Source organism: Cornus florida, unplaced genomic scaffold (genome assembly GCF_030987335.1).
Source record: "Cornus florida cultivar Cherokee Brave unplaced genomic scaffold, ASM3098733v1 CherokeeBrave_3.0.0_Hap2_Chr03, whole genome shotgun sequence".
NCBI lineage: Eukaryota > Viridiplantae > Streptophyta > Magnoliopsida > Cornales > Cornaceae > Cornus > Cornus florida.
In genome coordinates, this window is record NW_026775573.1 from 10,342,429 (window position 1) to 10,364,832 (window position 22,404).

Here is a 22,404-nt window from a genome sequence, read left to right on the forward strand (position 1 = left end):
ATTTGTTTGGTGTGCAAGATCATTCCATTAGAATGAAAATCTATTCTATTACTAAACCTATGGAATGATTAAGATTAAATATTTTTTTAATATTCCTATAAGCCCTTCATCACATTCCAATACGGCAAAAATCTTTTGTATAGCCAAAAAAATATTTCACATTCCATTTTTTGAGTATACCCAAGGCTGTCATTGACAAAAAGTTGCAGAATCGTCAACCAAATTGCAAATATTAATCTCTTTATCTTCTAAGTATATCACTTTTTTTTTTATTCTTATGTTTGTGTTGAAACGTTTGTGTGATTTCTCCATCTTTCTCTCTTTGAATATTTATATATGGAGCAATGATAATATAAAATAAAAATTAACAATCATTCGGACAAAAAAATAATATTTTATTTTATTTTAAGGTTTTTCTTTATTTTTTTTCAATGGTAGCATTGGGCATCTCATAACATTCCATAATTCATTGTTAGAATATTAATTAGATCTTTATTAAAAAGTAATGTAAGCTTTTGAAAAGTGTATTTTTGACAAAAATCGTTAGAATAATATTCTCAATCTCATTTTCATTTCATTTTCATTTCGAATTGCATTTCATTTCATTCTTGCACACGAAACGTAGCCTTACATCAAGAACATTATGTATGTTATATTCAGTAACATAAAATTAGTGTATTAAAATTGAAATCCAAGAAAAATGAGTTCAAGTACTTCAAGAAAAAGTTCCGAATGACAGTAAAATATATATATATATATATATATATACACTTAAAATGGGTATAGATGGATAGAGGAGATCCAATAACCGAAGCCTACAATATGAAGCTCAATGAAATATACATTTTGAGTCAGAAGACCCGTTACCTACCTTCTTCTCTCCTAGAGCTTTGCACTTCTAGAGAGAGAACGTCGTGAATGTACACACACACTCTCTCCTCTCACTCATGAATTTCTGCATAATCTTCTCCGCCTCAATTGTTGTCCTTCTCTCTATAGCCTTACTTCCTCTACTCAACACTAACTGTAACTATCAATTCCTAAAACCTCTTCACGCTTAAACCATTTCTGTATCTGATTCAAACACTGACGCTTATACATGTGTTTCATTGTGCATCTGTGTGTGCATATATTTGCAGATTTCTTGAATTGGAGACACGGACAATCATCTTCGTCTTCTTCAGTAGTTGCAGATTTGCTGGTGACCAATGGAATCATCTACACGAGCGATGACTCCTTCCCGTTTGCCGAATCCATGGTGGTTCGCAACGGTCGGATTCTCCAAATTGGCAATTATTCCTCTGTCCAGGTTATATTCAATTTCTCTTCTTCTTCAGGCTCAATTTTGTGTTCATTTTAGTATATCAGTGTTCAGATGCTTATGAGAATATGTTGGATAGTATAAGAATTGTTATTGAAGGGGACATGAGAACATTCCAGTCTAGTGTTTATAAGGCCCACCTATTTATAGAAGCAGATTGTTTTTGGATATGTACAGAATAAAGTGCATACAAACCATGTATTAGTTTGTAGGGCCTATCGTCACTCTTTCTGGGGAAATACTCTGATATACCATAAAATGCATACAAGAGCTTGAAAAGGCCAATTTTTTGGATACAAGGCAGTCATCATTCAGAATAAAGTGCATACAAGCCATGGATTTATCTTTGGATATGAGGACATACTCTGATGTACCAATCTTTTGGATATGTACAGAATAAAGTGCAAACAAGCTAGATTATTTCTATTTTTAACAGAATATAGATATCATTCTTGGACATTGTATATTTCATATATAGGTTTGTAGTAGTTCATTTTTTGCCCCAATTTAAGTGTACTTAATTTCCTAGAACTAATTTCCTTTTACATATATTTGGTGTGTTGGCCTAATGATAATTTAGGGACTACTATCAGATGAAAGCTTGGTTCAAGCTTCACCAACCAATTAATAGAAGTCAAAAAAAATCCTTTTTATATTGCTCTAGGTCAAATTTGATGAAATTGAAATGTTCTTATACTAATTGAATGGAAATGGTAAAATAATGATCTTGCCTTCTCTGTTTATAAGTAACTTTCATTGTTGGTTATACAATTGGGTTGTTTATTAGGCCATTAATCGTACCCTGGTGACATTTGATCCTAAAAGTTATTCTCTTTGGAAAAGGGTTTTGTTAGAACCCATTTTGACTGACCATCGTTTGCATAATTTCATAAGTTATTTACATATAGGATATCTCTTATGTACATAATTTTTTCTTTGCCACGCAAACAGTGAATAATTTTTTTACTATTTAGACATAGATCATGTCCATCTTATGGCAGATTCTACTGATTTTTTTGACACTTGTATAGAGAAAAGATATAATAATTTATCATAAAATGCTTCATGTTTAAAGCTGGCTTTGAAAGTTGTAAAATTGAGAACTACTTTCTTGTACTTCTCTTATGCATTGTACATATGAATGCAGGGTTTGGCTGGATTTGGGACTAAGGAGTTGAATCTAGAGGGGAAAATTGTGGTTCCTGGATTTATTGATTCCCATGTGCACTTGATTTTTGCAGGACTGCAGGTTTTGCAGCAACCCCACTGTATCGATTATGCATATCTAATCACTCCTGATATTTGTCTTTTCAGTATTGTCTTTTCCTTTTTAAAATTAGCACTAAATGTGCTCTTACTAAATTTTGGCTTTAATGGGTACTTGTTGGAGTGAAACAATCTCAGTTTTTTACTTTTATTTTTAAATGGAGAGTAACATGGAGTACAACATAATCTCTGTGGAAAAGAAGTACAATATTAACTCATTTTTGTTCTCATGAAAAATATATTTATCATGATATGTGGAACATTCCACTCTCACAATGCCCTTGATCGAAAAATTCCAATCTATCCATTATCCACATGACTTATGTGGATAGTTGGGAATCTGACAAGAGGAGAGGGAGGCAGAGCAAACAACTGTTCAAATCAGATCTTTTTTTGGATTGTTAGCTGCAATGGTTAGAATCATATGAGTATCACGTAGACTCGTAGTTGTAGTCAATAGATTTACTAAAGGCCATACATTTCTCTTAGTTACTTTAATAAAATCTTATGGTAATTTTTTTGTCTTTGGGATTAAGGGTGACAAAATTCAACAGGACACTACTTGAACACGACACGAAGTTAGCGGGTTTGGGTTGAACGTAATCGTGTTCGTGTCAATCCATTTAACTCATTTAATTAACCGTGTTTGTGTTTTGGAGCTCAACCCGTTGACCCGATTAGACTCATTTAATTAATCATGTCAAGTCAACTTGGTTAACCTGTAACCTTTTTTAACCCAATTACCATGGACATTTCTATTATTTCATTATAAATTCAATATGGATATTGAATTTGGATTTTTATTTTAAAAAAAAAATTTATATTGTCCCAAATATTCTCATTTTCATGAATTCAGTCATCCATTTCCGAATTTTTTTCATTATATTTGCATTGTATACTTAAGTTAATTAACGGGTTACATGACTCATTTAAGTTAAACGAGTCGTGTCATTACATGACCCATTTATTAAACAGGTTACATCGGTTGTGTAGTGTCACCCATTTGATAAATGGGTTGTGTTCTTGTTGAGGGTCCATGACACGATTATTAAACGGTCGTGTTCGGTCTTGACCTGTTTGAATACTCATAGGTCGGCACAACACAGTTATGACCCATCAACACAAATTGCCATCCCTATTTGGGAGTGATTTCAGCTGACAAGTAATGTATAAAATGGATGCCAACGGGCAAATTATTTTTGTCGGGCATTGCCAATTTGATTTTTCCATAAGGGCTTTTTGTTGGTTATATTTGATACTTCAAGGATTATGCCAAGCCTGATTTTGTTTATTTATTTTAAAGGAAGAGAGAATAGAGGCTTGAGGATGATTCCCTTGGAGTATTTTCTTCTTAACATCTCTTTGCTAGGAAGTGTGTAGATTCATGTTCTATTACAAGTTTTAGTGTTTAGGCTGATGTCCAATTTTTATTTTTATGGGATTTTTTTTTTTAGTATACTTTTCTGGGATATTATATGTAGGATCTTATACTTTTAGCACCAAATTTCTGTATGAGGTGGAGATTGGCTTATGTTTGGAAAACTATTCTAAATTGGCTTTGCATATGTTTTTCTAAACTTTTGGTTAGGGATTAAATATGATGAATGAAATATTGAATTGCCTAATAGTCCCTTTGGATTGAGGGGTTTGGTGGGAAAAGAAAGGAGAAGAATGGAGGGGGACCTTACACATTGTTTAGATAGGAAGCAAGAAAGAGAAAGGGAGGGGAACAGAGGGGTTTCTTAACCCTACATACCCCTTTTTGCTTTCTTTCCAAAAGTGGACGGCAATGGAGGGTAAGACCAAGCAAGTTAGTGATTGTTGGTTTTTTTCCTAGTTTTTTTTACAACCAAAGTCTTGATCTGTGCCTTTTGGTCTCAATAACAAAGCTTTTCCTTTTTTTTTTTAGGGAGAGATAGAGAGAGAAAGGTTTATTTCTTGGATTGTGGAGAGTAGTTATCATAGTAAATCTGTAAAATGAGGTTGTAATATATTGAAACATTTCAAGGAAAGACCAGGAGAGACCATATAGGTGTACAACTTGATTCAATAGAAATCTGCTGCTCTCTCCGTCTCAAAATTCTTGTCCCTTTTTCCATTTCTACTTGTCCCAAAATTCATGTCCCATTTGAAACTTTCATTTCCCAAAATATACTTAACTTTTGAGAACTTTTCCCAACTAACAATATGAACTATTAAACTTCAAATTGGTGGTTTTGGAATTTCAAGAGGAGATAATGTATTAAATGTATGTCTCCTTAAGGAGTTGGAATCCCAAAAAGGGTCAAGAATTTTTGGACGGAGTTATTATTTTTCCCTTATGTTTTCTTTCTCATGTTACAGATAAATGCTTCTACTACAAAATAGTCACAGTATTTACTTCTTTTTTTTTGGTAGATCTGAATTTAAATTTGATTTAGTATATGAAAACAGATGATGCAGGTGGAAGTCCGAGGTGTGAAAAGAAAAGATGAGTTTATCCAAAGGATCAAAGAAGCAGTGACAAGTAAGCTTACTTGTTAGCCGTACCTATGTGTATCATTGTCATGAGCTGTGATCATTGTTTCCTTTGACCCTTGAGTTTTGCAACATGAAACAAATGTTGGCATTTTTTACTGTCAAGAATTATCTTTTGGTTATCATGAATTACCAGATTTGGTTACTGCCAATATTATCCACATTTTTTTCTTCTTCCTCAGTCCCTTAGTGCTTGTGGAAAGGAGTTTTGAATGTAAAGCTTAATGATGTTACTTGATTTGTGGTAGTGTCAATCATAGAATGTGATAAAAGACGATGATCAAATATTGTTCTTTGGATGATGATATGTTGGCCCCAATACGTTAAATGGCTAAGGGTGCATCTTCTAGGGAAGTTTCAGGACTAATCTTTTCAAATTCTTAGCACATTTGCATCACCAATTCGTTCTTAGAACTTTTCTTAAATTTTATAGATGGTAAGTTAGAACTCCTAGACTACTGTCAATTTCGATGTTAACAACAAAGTAAATTTCCTGGAATAAACACACCCACATAAACAAAAAAACACAGTCTAGTTTTTTTTTTTCTTTCAAAAATATAGTTAATAATTTTGCGGAGATGTGCACTTCATTTTAACAAGAGTGAGGGCACAGTTATTAAATACTCAAGGTGCACTAAGGTGTGAAAGTCTCTTGGTCTTGGAAGCACAAGGCGCAATATAAGGCATGAGGCTTGATCGAAGTAAGGCGCATGTGTAAAATGAGTATAGGAAAAAATAAAAATAAAATATGCAACACATACTAGTCAATTCAATGGATTAGCTAGATAAACATAACTATCTTTTTTAGTTTGCACATTAATTCAACTAAATCCATGTACATGTGGAAAAGTTTAAGCTATGCAATACTACTAATCAAAAGTTTATTTAAAAAGAATTTTTGACATATAAATTTAGAGGATCAAGTTAATCAATGTGCATAAGTCCTTTCAATATGCATATGCATTAGCTAAATCAAATATCAAATACCATAAAAATTGTGCAACAATAAAAAGCAATAATCGTATAGATAATAAACATGTAGTATATTATAAGGATGTGGAATCAAGCATTGAAATCAATTAATATTAGTCACCATAAGCTCATTAATTTCGTTAAACAATGTGATCAATTGAATATGACCACGATGTGTGTAGAGCATGTAAATCAATGTTCTTTAAAAAGAAAAATAAAGTATAGAAATTAATGATTAAAAAATAAGGGCACCTTCTTTTAATCGCTCAGCCAGCTAAAAAGAGTGATCCGAGGGTTTTTTGTGAACCTAACTGAATGGTCTTGGCCTGTAGTAGGTTAAGGCACTCCGACTGATCCTTGACAAACCTAGGGTTTTTTTGGAGGCTAGGCATGCCTTTAACAATTATGAGTGAGCTGATTAGCCATTCACTGAAGCCAAAATTGAAGCATTTCAACATATATTAACATGAATCAGTTATGTTTCAGCAAGAGTGAAATTTTTGACAGCGTAATCTACAATCATAGTAAAATACAAGGACTAAAATCATGAAATTTTGTAGAATCTTTCCTTTCATGAGTAGTTTTTTAGAGTTGTCTAAATTCAGTATACTGCTTTTTATATATTGGATCAAACTTTGTAATTGTTTTTGGCATGGTTCTACTGAACATACCTTCCAGATATAAAACATGGATCCTGGGTATTGGGTGGTGGATGGAACAATGATCTTTGGGGAGGAGAGTTGCCAATGGCCTCTTGGATTGATGATATCACACCTCACAATCCTGTAAGAGATCATCATTTAACTAATTATATGAATTTTAATTTACATTGTTATTAATTATTTGAGAAATCTTCATTTTCAGGTATGGATATCAAGGATGGATGGTCACATGGGCTTGGCCAATTCATTGGCACTAAAAGCTGCAGGGATTACTAATTACACAGAAGATCCAAACGGTGGGACAATAATGAGAGGCACTGACAGAGGTAAATTTCAACGTCTTCTTTGTGTATCAAAGTGCTTCTTAACTGCTGAAAGTACCCAACTTTCCTGATAATTAAACTAACAGCTTTAGCTCTTTTCCTGATACCTTACTATGCATGTAAATGGGAGTATCTGCATCGCGGTCTGAGGTATCTGCGCTAATGTATGTGGGACTTGCCCAGGGTTCTACTTATGTGCACATTGTTCATAATCTTGCTATATTTGCCTAACAAAGTGACATGGAGTCTATGTGTTGACAACAAAATCTGAAGCTGAATTATGGTTAAGAGTATTAAGAGTGTATAAACATCTATTTCCTATCAATATGGGTGTAGATTAGTAAATGTAAAAGTTATCAGTTTCTGTTTGGTCGCTTTATTTATCTCTTACAGTCAAAAGTTTCAGAGTGTATCCTTTTGTCAGTACAGCCTTATTCATCTATTACAGTCAAAAGTTTCAGAGTGTATACTTTTGTCTACACCATATAACTTCATATATGATCATAAATTAGTGTGAACCTAGCAATGGTTCCAAATGGTAAAATAAATGAAGTTCTACGAATTGATACTGAATCACCAATTTGATTGAATAATCTACATGTATGGATTCGATCGGATTCTGTGGTACACTGTAGGGGCAAAAAAGGAAAAATCTGACATGTGATTGAATTAGTGACTACATACTTGGTGGGAAAAAAATACTGGCATAAAACATGTCGTTGTTTGGATTTGTGTGATTGTGAGTGAGTTCTTTTATGGTCTGTGTGTCTCTTGACTGATTGTTTACTAGGGTAATTCTTTTACATAATTAGCTATGTCAAGGATTTCTAATGTGATTTAAATATCTTTTAAAGAATGCCTACTGCAGAATACTTAGATTCTATAAAAATAATTAAATAGCATGATAGTGTGCATTTTTATGTTTAAAGTGGTGCCTGAGCTCCTTTTCAATACTTTGTGTTATCTTTTCAATTGATTTTTCTAACAATGCTTTACAGTCTCCTATTCACTTGTAGCTAAAGAAAAAAAAAATTTATATTTTTTTGTTAGTGTGTTTATGGTGCCACATGTAGCATCTTTGTCCTTCTCCGGGTAGCTTGAGAGAAACATTCATTTATAAAATAATGTAATATAAGACTTTAACTGTGATAATCAACATAGGACAATATTTAAAGTTGTTCGAGAGAATACTAAAATTGAGTGCGCAAAAGCTTGGACTCATCCTTTTTTTCGGTTCTATCAACGTCACACATTTTCAGGCTTCAGCTGTTGAGGTTCTGGAAAACACAATAGGAGAAGCACCAGTGTGCTCAACTTCTAGCCTTTAAACAAAAGCATCAAATATTTTATTGCTTTAACAGTCCATTGACATTTATATCTAGACATTTCTCGTGCAGTTACATCTACAGATAAATCATGGCATACCATAAGTTCAACATAGTGACTCTTTCTGGTTAGTTATGTATGTTTCTGTTTGCATGTTTTCTAATAACAAATCCTCTGGCTGTTTCATCATTCTACCATTGTGTAAGTTGCCTGTTCATATATTTATTAAGATGTTTTGTAACACAGGTCATTTATAGTTTCCATTTTTTATGTTGATTCTATGATTTTAACGTTCAAACAATTTTTTGGTGGAGATTTCAATTATACATATGGCATCACATGCAGAACCCACCGGACTGCTGATTGATTCTGCAATGAGGCTTGTCCTTGCCTGCATCCCAGAAGTTTCAGTAGATGAAAGGAGGGAAGCGTTGGTAAGAGCTAGCAATTTTGCCTTGATGAGGGGTGTAACAACAGTTGTTGATTTTGGGAGATATTTTCCTGGTGCATCAGCAGAGCATCCATGGGAGGATTTTTCAGGTTTAGCTTAAAATTGTCATGGGATGTTTGGAGGTTTCATGGAGTGATATCATTATTTGTTGTATTACTGTATATGTATCATTTGAAGAATATGACATTTATGGGTTGGTCATCATAATTATTAGTATAATAGGAATTAAAATTCTAAGATTATATTTCTAAGAACTGTTAAGGAAACAAAATAGACTTGTTCAGAATTCTAATGCTACAGAAAGAACAATAAAACGTGTTGAATTTATTCATGGAAACAACCAAGGATGGCGTTCAATCAATCGAATCTTTTATGCCATCCCAGATTAATTATTATCTTTGGGAAGGAAGGAATTCAGGGGACAACTCGTTCCTTTCCACTGGTTCTTAAAAGTTCTCAATCCCAGCTTCTCTTATATTTATTCTCCCTCTTGCATCAATTCTGCATTAGATGATGAACCCATGCGAAAACTCTCTCTTTCATTCGTGCGGACTATTATTTTGAATCGAAAGCCTACCAACGCATAAAGGTTTTGATCTCCATGAAACAAGACATTGCAACTCTTCAATATTTAACTTACTCCCGTGAAAGATTATAACCAACATATTCTTCTACTGCTTCATTAAATGAGTTTCTGTTGTTCAGGAGTAAATTATTTTGAACCATCATCTACTTAATTTGCATATACCTTGATTATTGCAGATGTGTACAGATGGGCTGATTCAACAGGAGAAATGATAATCAGGGCTTGCTTATTTTTTCCAATGGAGACATGGTCACGTCTACTTGTACGACTGTAATTAATGCTACTTTATGGTCATTGCAACTTTTTTCTGCTTAATTTTTTGCATTTTAATAAAAAAGCACTGTTGTGTGTGTGCGTGTGTTCCTGTATGATTGTTGATGGATGGGTTCAACTATTGTTGTTTGTCCGGCCAAACAACCCCTTTGCATGATAACTCAAGGATTAGATTGAAATTAAAATAGTGAGAGGGCAGGGTGCTTGAAATCACTCGGCCTCTTGATTTATCTTATTTTGGTAAGTTGGATGTTGAAAAAAAAAAATGTTTAAGATAAAAAAGAAATGAAAAAAATGGAAAACATCTCTTTTGTTTCAATGTTAGCTGTGTTTTGACTAAATTTGTGGGATTAAGTTGACGTCCTTATTGGCTCATTTGACCAGTCCAGTCCAGTCCTTGAGAGACTGCATTCAAAACTCAGTTTAGTTAGTAAAATATGGTGAAGCTTTGCGTGTCAAATTGGAAGTTGTTTATGTGAAGTGAAAATTCCTTGATGAGCACTGTTTGTCCATTTCTTAACGATTTTCATCTAGGATTGTTGTTGATCATAGTGGAAGATGATATTACCATGTAACCTTTCTGTAGGAGCAATAAGATGACAGCGTTAAAGGAGGAATTGTGTATGAAAGGTTTTTGTTTAAATTCATCATCATCGTTACATGTCTAAATTATCATTGTTTTAAGTTAAGCCGTAATATTACTGCAATAATTTAAGGTTAGGTTTAGAGATTAAAAGGAGCGACAGAGAAATGGAATTGAAGACTTCTTAAACGTGCTTGACCTTTACATGTTATTATGTAGCCTATAAAATGATAGAATCACCCTGTAATTTAGAATCAATGAGTGTATGAATTACTTTCAATATTACTTGACTAGAAACATAGATATCTATATATTACTTGCTTTAGGAAAATAACCACCATGATTTTTAGAAAACTTTACATAGGTTTTTTTTGTCTTCTTACATATGTCTTCAACAATGAGATACTCCACTTCCCTTAACATGATTTGTTCAAAGATTATTATATTGCCAATACTTGCAATATGTCTACCTTACTGTTACAATGCGTTCTTACTGGAACCTTATTCTTTTATTCTTCAACATGTCACTTCTTGAAGTTTCACAATGGTATGAGTTTGTGGAATTCTTGACATTAGGCCTGTTTGGACCCCCTTTTCTATTTATAAAAAATATTAATGGAATGTTGTACACATCATGTGGCCCATTTGCAATATTGACACACTAATTTTCCTCTCAGTAAGGGTTCGAGTAAAACGAAGTTTCTTTCACAATCAGTCTGCCATATTAGGCTGAAACATCATTTTATTTTGATAAATCAATGGAAAATTTTATTCACTTTATGTTTGTTCTTGCTATTTGATATTGTTCTCGTTGCTGTTCTTTTAAGTATAGCCATTGGACAAATTGAAACAAACTATCTTTTTAATTGTTGCCTTCTTGTTTTTTTTTTAGTTAATTGTTGCCTTATTTGCTTATGCTATCAGTAAAATTATTTTTGGAGATCTCTTTTCGGGCCTTTATTATTTACAGGTTTCCTTGGAGTTAATTCTACAGATGTTTCCTTATTTTTTTACTGCAAGGTCTTATTGTTTCCTGTTTAGGATCTTATACACAGGACAGGTCGTGAGCTGAGTGAACGGATTTACCTAGGTGGTGTTAAGGCTTTTGCAGATGGATCCTTGGGATCTAACAGTGCTCTCTTTCACGAGGTGAGATTCTTGAGAACAACAATATTTGGAAAAATATTTTTGTAAGTTGGGAACATAAATGTTAAATGCAAGCGCTATAACCACTTCCATTTTCTGGTTCTGGACATTTTTGGGGCCAAATTTATGCTAGTACTCTGTTTCTTGTAAGATAAATACTTGAACTAGAAAGATAAGGTTGTTAAACAATGAAGGCTTAAGGATGTAGACCCTTGGTGTTAACTCTCCTTATATTTTGTGGAACTTTACATGTAAGTCATTTTTGTACCTTTTTTTTTTTCACTAAAAGAAACAAACAAACAGATGTATCTTGATATGCTATGTGCCCGATCATGTTGTCATCATGTCAGATGCAAATATATACTCAAAGCTTTATATTTGAATACTGCATATACCCTGTCTGTGCTCTACATGTCAAAAGTGTGTTCCTGATGTACCTACATTTGTTCATCTACTGATTTAAGTAGTGGCACATAGCTGGTCACAAGCCTACTTATGACTTAGAACACTCGGTTAGAAATTTTTAGTTATTCTTTTAACAACTCTATTCAACTCAACAAAACTTTTCTCTAACTATTGGGGTCAGCTACATGAATCATGTTTTGCCATTTTGCTCAATCCAAGGCCATAATCTTACTTAAAACACATGCTATTTCTGTTATTTATCTAGTCAGTAATATTATTGACATAGTGCATTGATAATGGGTTTCTTTAGGCATATAAGGATGAGCCTCACAATTATGGCTTACAAGTAACAGATTTAGAAAGTCTATTCAACATGACAGTCTCAGCTGATAATTCTGGGCTTCAGGTGCTTATTTGTCTTCTTATATAAACCCCAATGTCAATCTTCACTTATATATATATATATATCCCTTACTAATTAGTTTAAGGCTTCAGATATATATATTTCTATATATAGATATTATATATTTTTAGTATTCTGATAGATATTTTCACTTTTTGATAATTTTAGGTTGCTATTCATGCTATAGGTGATAGAGCAAATGACTTGATCCTAGATATGTATGAGTCGGTGATTTCTACAAATGGAATGAGGGACCGAAGATTCAGGGTAAATCTATCTGATTAAAGATAAAGAGTTTCATGTGTTCAACATTGAATTTAATATTTTTTTCACGAAAGATTCAATTCAGTAGATCTTTTCCTTTTTCCATTTTGTAAATAAGTAGTATCTCAAAATATTGCTTTTCATGAGTGGACCAAATACTTGCAGGTTGAACATGCTCAGCATTTGGCACCTGGGACAGCAGGCCGATTTGGTGAAAAAGGAATTGTTGCTTCAGTGCAGGTTTTTGAAGTTTCTTTTTTTGTACTACAGCTTAATTTGCTCATTGTTTGTATATTTTGTGTACATTGTGATGTCAGCATTGTCGTCGTTATGGGATGTTCGGGAGTATTATAAGCTTAGGCTGATGAGGCTTGCTTCTGTAACGCGTTCTTTAAAAACAGTGAATGCTGCTGCCTGGCGCACCTTTTTTTTTTTGGAAATTAAAGCAAATACACACACCCTTTGTAACATGTCCCTTGTGGGACATGAATCCTCAACCTCCCCGTTTGGGGAGGAGAGGATATACTGTTGGGCTACAAGCCCTTTGGTCACCTGGCGCACTTACAGGGCCTGAGTTCCTCCAAGTTTCCTTCTGAACACTTCCTTTTTTATTATTTCCTTTGGATTATCAGGAGCAAACTCAAAAATTGATTATTCTATAATCTCTTTGAATAAGATTACGGACCATCCACTTATGACACAATTGAATCCTGATTCTTAACAGCCAGATCACCTGCTGGATGATGCGGATTCTGCAATAAGAAAACTTGGCATGGAGAGGGCTCAAAAAGGGTCTTATCTATTTCAGTCACTCCTGGCTGGCAATGCAATATTGGCATTTGGTTCTGATTGGCCAGTGAGAATCTTTAAGCTCGCTCTTTCATGCTCACATATATACATGTGTGTGTATTTATCAAAATTCAGATTTGTTCAGATTTGTTCTTACAACAACTGCAATATACAATATTTTATATTGTTATCATTGTCTCAGGTTACAGAAATTAATCCTTTACGTAGCATAAAGACAGCAATAAAAAGAATTCCTCCTGGTTGGGAAAATGCTTGGGTTTCATCTGAGTGCATTGAACTGAATGACGCACTAAAAGCGTAAGAGCATCAAAATATCACATTCTTCAGTTTGTGTATTTGATCAAATTTGTCTTCTCTCTGTTAATTGCTCATATATAGAAATATATGAAATCTGATTTGACATTGTTGAAATTTACCGAGCTCCCAAAACGGCTAGTGATACAGGCATGTTTAGCGGTGCAAGGCTTACCCACATATAAATGTATACAACCATTAGCAGATTGTCAGTAACAAAAAAATTCTATGATGTGATGATGCACTATTTTGTTTCCTGTATTTTATTTATTTTGTAAGGAGGGAGGTAGGAGATTCAAGATTTTTCCTTTTATTGCTCAACTAAAACCAGGTCCCTACTTTTATAGAACATTTGAAAATTCCTAGGTACTGAAAAAATTCTGTTGTCGTTTACATGCCAGATTGAAATGAGCTTATTTTCTCGTCATTGCATTTGAAACGAGGTTAATTCATGGGATCATTTTTAGAATTCAAGAGACAATAATATCAAATTCAGTTAATTTTATTGCCAGTGAAGCCTTAAAAAATTTTGGAATTTTTTTTTATTTTGATTCTTAATGACATTTTAGGGAGAGAGAAAATGATCATACTAGGAAAGAAATGGTATGCAAGCCCGATTTTACTGCAGAATATTCTAGTATCTCAATTATGCAATATTGTTTCTGTAAATTGAACCGTGCTTTCTGCTTGAATCGGATTTTGTGTTTGGCCTTCTAAAATGCAAACTGCTTGTCATCTGCTCATGTTGTTTTCCTAATGTTCCGGCTCACACTTGTCCCTTAACTGCAGGTACACTATCTCAGCTGCTCGTGCTTGCTTCCTTGACAAGGATGTCGGATCTTTATCTCCTGGTAAATTAGCGGACTTTGTTGTGCTGTCTACAGATTCATGGGATGAATTTGCATCAGAAGGATCTGCATCGATTGAGGCAACGTATGTTGGCGGTGTACAGGCCTATCCCTGAAAATTGCATGATTTCGGAAGGAAAGATGGCAGAAGCTTCTGTACAGAAAATAGACTCTACCAAGAGGCCAAAGGCTCGGTGAATTATATATAGAAGGAAAAAGTTAGAAATGCTGAGCTGAAATAGAAGTGCTTATATTATCTACAAGCTATCTTCGGGCAATTGTTGTAATAGACGTGGTTTTTTTTTTTTTTTTTTTTTTTTTTTTTTTTTTTTTTTTTGGTGTGATTTATGTAATTGTTGATTGCTTTAAATAATTGTTGCATTAGCTAGAGGATTGGGTACACCAATGACTAAAATATTCTAAAAAAAAAAAAAATCCCATCTGGCTTTAATTTCAAGCTTAATGCCATTCAGGAATATAAGGAGAGATGATGGTTGATATATATTTTGACACTCGAATGTTTATGTGTCCAAGCTTTGTAATTTTAAAATTATCAAAATCGAATTTGAAGGAATTCTAATTTACATTTTGCTAAGTTTGTTTTTGTTCTTATATTTTCTTTTTCTTTCCTTTTTTTTTATTTTTTATTTTTGATAGTAGAAAAAAATCAAAAAATCACACGCATATGCCTCCATGTTTGAAGGTCAAACTTCAAAACTCCTAACCTCCCCAAATGGAGGCTAAGTTTGTACCGATAAGTTTCTTATACTGTTAATATTTGCTTTTGTTCTAGTGGGTACGATATCTACCTTGAAGTAACAAAATTAAACAATTTTTGAGTAAAATCTCTTTGAACAATTTTATAGTTAACAAATTTGAATTACAAAATATGTTTATTATTTGTGCACTGCACTTTTTTGTACAAATAAATGGAGGAATTAAATTGAAGATGCAACAATGAAAATATATTGTAATATCTAATTTGATGGTTTTGCAGTGTAACAACACGTTAGTCTTCTATTTTATTTTATTCTTATTTTGAGACATCTGTAACTTGAAATGAGATTCAAGTACATATCACTCTTCATGATTTTTTCTTATGTAAAAATAATTGTGGAATATAATATTTTCAACTATGTTCAAATGAGCATTTTTTTCATGATACTAGTAGTCACAATAGTATTTTTATGAATACATATAGCATTTCATTTGAATGAACATCAGTAATAAATTAAATTAGGTGGGCATATAATTAATTTACAGATGTGCATGACACTTCATTTAAATGAAAGTGTGCTTCTGGTTACTTTGTTGTTTTAAGGAAATATTGGAGAAAACTAAAATCGATAAAAGAACTCTGCAATGGGGGAGAGAATTGTTTGATCACTCCCGGAATTCATTTTCAATTAATTTGTTTTGTTTGTTTTATTATTATTATTTTTAATTGTGTTGAATAAATCAAAAGTAGACGGTTGGAAGTTAGTAAAAATAAATAAATAAATAAAATTTCATATACTACTTAAAATGTACATATAACCAACAAAATTAAATAACCCTAAAATTAACCACCAAACTTATCACATTACTTTTAATTGAGTTGTACTATTCATCCTATTTAATATTAAATTAAAATGTTGATAATTGTTATTTTTAAATTACAAATTTAACTTCTTAATTCTAGTTGAAATTCAATATGTTCTTAATTTGTATTTGCTTCCAATTGGAAGAGACCGACAAAGGTTAAATTTATAATTTTAAATAATAATTATCACAATTTTATTTTAATATTAAATAATAAGATTAATTTTATAATTTCACAATTTATAATTTTAAATAATAATTATCACAATTTTATAATTATCACAATTTTATTTTAATATTAAATAATAAGATTAATTTTATAATTTCACAATTCAATCTGCACAATCAAAACTGTTGTTAGCAAACCATGTATTATAATGTAAATATATTGCATGAATGTTTCAATTTCAAAGTAAATACTGTATGTATAAGTGAAGATTTATGTTGTATAGTGTTAAATCTTATATTGCTAACTTCGATTTAAAGTTCTTTTGATTATCCAGCGTATAGAAGATCTTGATTCGTTCGTGGACAATATTTCTGACCGTAACCAAAAGTTGAATATAGATTTACAACCGCGAATAAAACCGAATCCTATCCATGATTACTGCCATCCAAACAGGGCCTAACAGAATTTAAACCCCACCTGACAAACACCATAAACCCTAATAACCGTTACCAAAATAACCAGCCCTACACAATGTTCTTCAATCAAACAAACCCTAGAAATCTGAATACCCTACTCTTCTTCGCTTCTCAATCATCAATCGTTTCCCTCCTATACAAACACCCACCTGCTTATATATACACCCAGAAGCACAACTATGTAGATGTGTACATGAAATTGAAGAAAGAACGCTACTTTGATTCAATCGAGTCCGTCCACAAATCCATCGAACTCAAGCCCATAATCGCTCTCAAAAACTGTATCACCGCCGCACACGACGGTTGTATTCCGATCTCCGCCGTGTCGAAGCGAGGTTACGAATTAGGGGTACCCATTAATGTTGCTAGGTTTCTTAGACAATACCCATCTGTTTTTGAGGAGTTCACTGGACCCCAATACAATCTTCCATGGTTTAGGCTCACCCCAGAAGCTGTGGAGCTCGATAGAGCAGAGTGTGAGGTTTATAGGCATTGTAAGGTTGATCTTCAAGCGAGGTTGAAGAAGTTGATACTGATGAGTGTCGAGAAAAGGTTGCCAATGAAGATAATTCAGGGAATGCAGTGGTATTTGGGTTTGCCGGATGAATTTTTGCGAGACCCGGAGGCGAATCTTGATGGGTGTTTCAGAGTTGTGGAGGTGGAAGATGGGTTGAAGGGTTTGGCTGTTGAGAGTGATGAAAGGGTTTTGTCTGTAATGCAGAAAAATGTGATGAAGAGAGGGGGATATAGTGGGGAACCAATGGAGGCTATTGCATTTCCGTTTTTTCCCTCAAAGGGTTTGAGGTTGAAGAGAAAGATTTCAGATTGGTTGGATGAATTTCAAAAGGTTCCATATGTTTCACCATATGAGGATAACTTGGATTTTAATCGGGATAGTGATATCGCGGAGAAACGGGTTGTGGGTGTTCTTCATGAGTTGCTCAGTCTCTTTGTTGAGCATGCTGCTGAGAGGAAGAAGTTTTTGTGCCTCCGGAAGTATTTGGGTTTGCCGCAGAAAGTCCACAAGGCATTTGAGAGGCATCCTTTCATGTTTTACTTGTCTTTGATGAATAAAACTTGTACTGCCATACTAAAAGAAGCTTACTGTGATAAGTCTGCTATCGAAGCCCATCCTCTCACGAAGGTGAGGAAGAAATACATTAGTCTTATCAAAGAATCCCAGGTTATTTTAAAAAGTAGGAGGCTGAGGAACCAGTCTGTCGATCATGGAAATGTGAATATGAAGTTGGACTTGGATTGTGTGGATGAGGACACGACTGAAGTGGCAGAGGATTCTTTGTAAATAGTTTTTGAAGTTCCATAGAACAGGTAGTATACAGATTTAAGAAAAAGGCGCCGTCTCTAGAATCAATGAAAGGGGGTTTATCAGTGGAAAACACAGAAATGGAGTCTTAGCAGAGGATATTTAGTTTGACCAAAAGTAAAGAAGAATGCTCAAACTAGAACTCATGGACAGCACTTCAAGTTGGCAATAGTGGGCTAGCTGATTTTTTGACATATTACACTCCTTGAGTACTTGATAGGAAGTGTTAGATCCGACTGGGCTGAAAGTGCAACACGGGGCAGCTGTCAATACTAATAATTGATCCAGGATAATGGTCGCGTGCCCCAATTTTTCTTCTTCTTTTCTTTTATTTTCTTTTCTTTTATTTTCTTTTCTTTTTGTAAGTCTGTGTGATTAGATGTATTTTGATGCTGTACACTTACTTTGTCAATTCAACAGTTTCACATCCTTGATATTCTGAGTATTTTTTGCTATAATTCTAGTACTTGTCCTTGCTATTAGCTATGTTTGTAGCTACTTGTAACTCTACCACCTGTGAATATTTGAGGTTTTGTATGGTGTTATTATGCTTTGGCCATGTCTATTGACTATCTGGTCCTATTTTGCAGTTTCTTCAATGCTTTTGATTCGAGTAAGGTTGTTCTTCCTTCAATTTTTTCCTTAATGGAAAATTTGATCTACAGTTATAGTGGAGTAGAAAGGGGAAATCTTTGTGGGTTTTTTATATTTTATAGCCATAAAACAGATTATTTGCATTGTTTGAATAGAATGAATATGAATTGTGATCAAATGTCCAAATATTCAGATTTTGTTATTTCTCGACTTTGTTGTGAACTGCCATGACTAGAATTTATTGTTGCTCCATCGTTGCTGAATCTCGGAGATTAGTTTTTAATTTATCTTTATTTAGATCATAAGATGGAGCCATTATGTATCTCTTTGGCCAATGAAGTAAAATTGAACTTCAATGGGAACTTCCCGTGTAATCCGGAGCAAGTTGAAATAGGCCCACGTTAGAGAAACCTTGGGAATGTTGTTTTCAATACTCTAGGCAGTAGGCACTTGGTACTTGAGATGCAATTTAAAGCAGAGAGTTTGGCCTTTTCAGAATGCCTTGGGGGAGCTTATCATTGTGGTTCATTCATCTACTGTTATTCGTAACATGAAAGCTGCCATCTTTGGTTTTTTTATGGACACTTGTTTGTTGCACAAGAGAAGTTGATAGCTTTTATGGGAACATCAATAATGATCATAATTTTTGTTCATTAAGTTGATTGCCTTAAAAATCATCTGCTTTAATACTTCGTAACCATATAGTCCATCGGTGAGAATTTGGAAGTACCAATGGTGGAATGGACGAGTGGATCCTGCAAATATGTTAAGATTTCCGACGGGTGATGTACATAGTGAGATTTCAGCCTGAACATTGGTGTTTGGGCGAGGGTTTGAAGGTGTTGTTTTGGAGAGCCTTAAAGAATGGAAAGTTTGAAGGTAACACTGCCTACCAATGTGGCTTTTTCGCCAATGGTGGCACTTCGAAATATTTAGACAAGTGAAATTTGGTTCTGCGAGGTTAGGTGCTTTTGAATTGTTGCGTGTGGAAGGAGGTGGATGTGGTTTCCTCCAAGATTTGATCTTGTTGGAAATATTGGCCAAAGTTGGTAAAAGTTAATGCCAAATATGTGCAGTAGACACTGGCCAAATGATTGAAATATGAGGCCAAAATTTAACATGCAAAAGTGATGGCATATAACCCAAAAGTACATGCCAAATTTCATTATCTTTATAGGACTTGATTATAGTTGGTATCCAGCTCTGCAACTTCTTAAAATCCTCCTGAAAGAATACCATGAAGAAATACCACTTTCACAGCAAACCAACAAGATGGTTTTCTTAATCAACAACCAAATCGGTGGTAGATTCTTGCATTAAAGACACATTGATGAGATCTGCTTCTCGTCATTGGTGGGCTTCACAATTACCTTCTTACTATTGTAGGACTGAGTTGAAATCAAGCTTATTGATTGATAGTTCACTGCAAATATAATAGAGGGTTTAAACTTTTCCCAGAAAAATTAAAATCATTTATCCTATATTATCTGCAGTTCTAAAGTTAGTGCTGCATTTTTATGTAGTTTGTTGGAGGGAATATTCTGAACATTTTCTTGTTCTTCTAACTGAGCATGTCTAACAAAGTTTCTTATAGTCAAGAAACATCTCAATACTCCGATTCTAAATTAAATTTACTTTTCACCATTAGTGGTTGATCACCTAAAGTGTGCACGCACACGCACACGCACCAAAAACCAGTTTTATTTGGTGAGTAGGCATAAATGAATATGAAGGGATCAAATGGTCTTTGGAAGAACATTTTATAGACATGTTCAGAATGCATCAGCTATTTGGGTTAGTCCTTCTAGTAAGGTTTCTGTATATGGAACATGATTTAACATGGGATTGGTGGATTAAAGTCAATTCTCTACTCAGCTTGGAGCAGACTATATTTAAGAATTGAGAGTTACTTGCGCAATATTAATACCAGAATAAATGTACTGAATACACACACCTTACCTTGACAAGACAATGTGAGAACTAAAACAAGTTAGAATCGAAATGAATTTGTTGGACCATACTCTTCCCAGAATTACTTCAGAAGTTGAAATTGGACTTTTTTTGACGCAAACAGAGAAAATTTTCTGACAGCAAGTTTGCATTCAGACTGATTCTTGAAATAAATGTGCATAGTAATAATAGAACTTGGCTTGCTAGTTTAGCTGATCAAGTCTAAGAAACCCGAAAAGAAAGGGTAAAAATTTTATCAGGTCATTGCAAGGATGAGTTTTAAGTCCTTAACATATAGAATTAGCTTACACCCAAATGCTGCATCCCGTATTTTTTGGAGTTCAGTCACATGTAAACATCTTCTGTATTAAGTAATTTATTTTTCTTATACATGTTTTGTCTCATTTATGGTTGTATCAGGATCCTCTCCTATGCAAAATTAGGTATTTGTCGTCTTGTGAGTTTAAATCAACAACGTAACAATTTTAAATTGATAACGTAAAGATGTTGAAATCTCGATGTAATAGTATTGCAGTATTGTAATAGCCCTCACCCTACCCGACACAATATTGTCCATCCCGGTACTACTCCTGCATAAGCACACTTAACTCCGGAGTTCTGATGTGTTCACGACCATTACGACTTTAAAACGCGCTGTCATAAAAGGGGTGTTGAACCTACATATAGTACTTCACCTTCCCCGGGAAATGTGAGAACATGACACCCATAGTCTGCCAGCGTGGTAGCTCGCCCAGTCCGCCCATAGAGATCGTCAAAATCACCCTCCCTTGGGGCTCAATGTTGTCGTTGATGGCCATGAACCCATTATAATTCCGCAGTTACGCGTGCTTATGCAGGAGAAGTAACAAGATTGGGTGACCTCCTAAGAAGTCTGGTCCAGGAGAGCCTAAAGCCAACAATATTATGTCAATAGGATGAGGATTGCATGGTGTTACGTCTTTGATATTTAAATGTGTTATACGAGTGTTACATGTGGTGTGTTGTGCTTTTGATGTGCATAGAGTTGGTGAGGAGGAGGAGATGATCCATGGGTTAGGAACTTGTCATCTCATGATACAATAATACTACTTTGTGTCCAACCTCGACTTAGTTCCAACCAGGTAGAATCTGAATCTACCCAATATTGCACTTCCCTGTGACATGTCCCACCTACCCTAGACAACCAATATCTCAATCCATAAATGGTGGGATATAGGTACCTTTATTTGGGACAACATGTCTGCAATATGCCACTGATCTAGAAAACTATGATATTTGTCCCCTACATGGCTGTGGGTTTGCAACCAGAGAATCCACTGGAGGTGTTCTATCATGGACCATATGGACATCGAAGGTTTCATGAACTGGTCAACAGGTGGTGTGTACACCACAAATTTCAGGTGCTAAAATCTTTCATGTTTACAATCATAATCAATGTCATAAGTGGTTAAATTCAGAATTAGCATCATATGTTGGAGCCATAAAGTTTTCTAAGTGTGTGTGACTGTGTGTTAATTAGATACTTGACACTCTCATGAGCGGGGAATATAATTTAGAGTTTAAGAGTGCGAGGTGGTACATGATTGATCCAACAAAACTTGCATACTCTCTCTCCATATACACGTGTATATATATATATATATATTGTCACGACCCTTACTACGTTGTGAGGATATTGTCTGCTTTGCATCTATACAGGATGGAGACTTCCCCTATCGTAAGTGATCACTACCTTTTGAGATTCAACTTCGCTAGTTTCACGATTTTCAAAATGCTTCTATGTAAGACTTAGGAGGCACTCTCTTAGCCAACTACTTCGTCCCTTAGCAATGCGAGACATCACATATATAATTCAAATAG

At 34.2% G+C, this 22,404-nt stretch overlaps 2 protein-coding genes across 6 annotated transcripts; both read left to right on the forward strand.

Moving 5' to 3' along the window:
* The first annotated feature begins 791 nt into the window (after positions 1-791).
* Positions 792-15,064, forward strand: LOC132299420 (protein LONG AFTER FAR-RED 3). 5 transcript variants are annotated; one of them, XR_009480111.1, is made up of 15 exons: positions 792-1,026; positions 1,140-1,309; positions 2,469-2,570; positions 5,021-5,093; positions 6,755-6,861; positions 6,941-7,064; positions 8,733-8,927; positions 9,601-9,686; positions 11,322-11,429; positions 12,142-12,237; positions 12,403-12,501; positions 12,664-12,738; positions 13,223-13,398; positions 13,490-13,605; positions 14,392-14,533. XR_009480111.1 is itself a non-coding variant. In XM_059796018.1 (15 exons), the coding sequence occupies exons 1-15, from the start codon at positions 948-950 to the stop codon at positions 14,564-14,566; spliced, it is 1,737 nt and encodes a 578-aa protein (XP_059652001.1). In that variant the 5' UTR covers positions 793-947; the 3' UTR covers positions 14,567-15,064. The 5 variants fall into 5 exon arrangements, 4 of the variants coding, with proteins under 4 accessions (XP_059652000.1, XP_059652001.1, XP_059652002.1 ...); XM_059796018.1 differs by having other exon boundaries at positions 793-1,026; positions 13,223-13,354; positions 14,392-15,064; XM_059796017.1 differs by having other exon boundaries at positions 13,223-13,605; positions 14,392-15,064.
* A 1,507-nt stretch (positions 15,065-16,571) lies between these two features.
* On the forward strand, positions 16,572-18,434 carry LOC132299421 (protein WHAT'S THIS FACTOR 9, mitochondrial). Its single transcript, XM_059796021.1, has one exon. The coding sequence runs from the start codon at positions 16,732-16,734 to the stop codon at positions 17,977-17,979; it is 1,248 nt and encodes a 415-aa protein (XP_059652004.1). The 5' UTR covers positions 16,572-16,731; the 3' UTR covers positions 17,980-18,434.
* Positions 18,435-22,404: the final 3,970 nt, after the last annotated feature.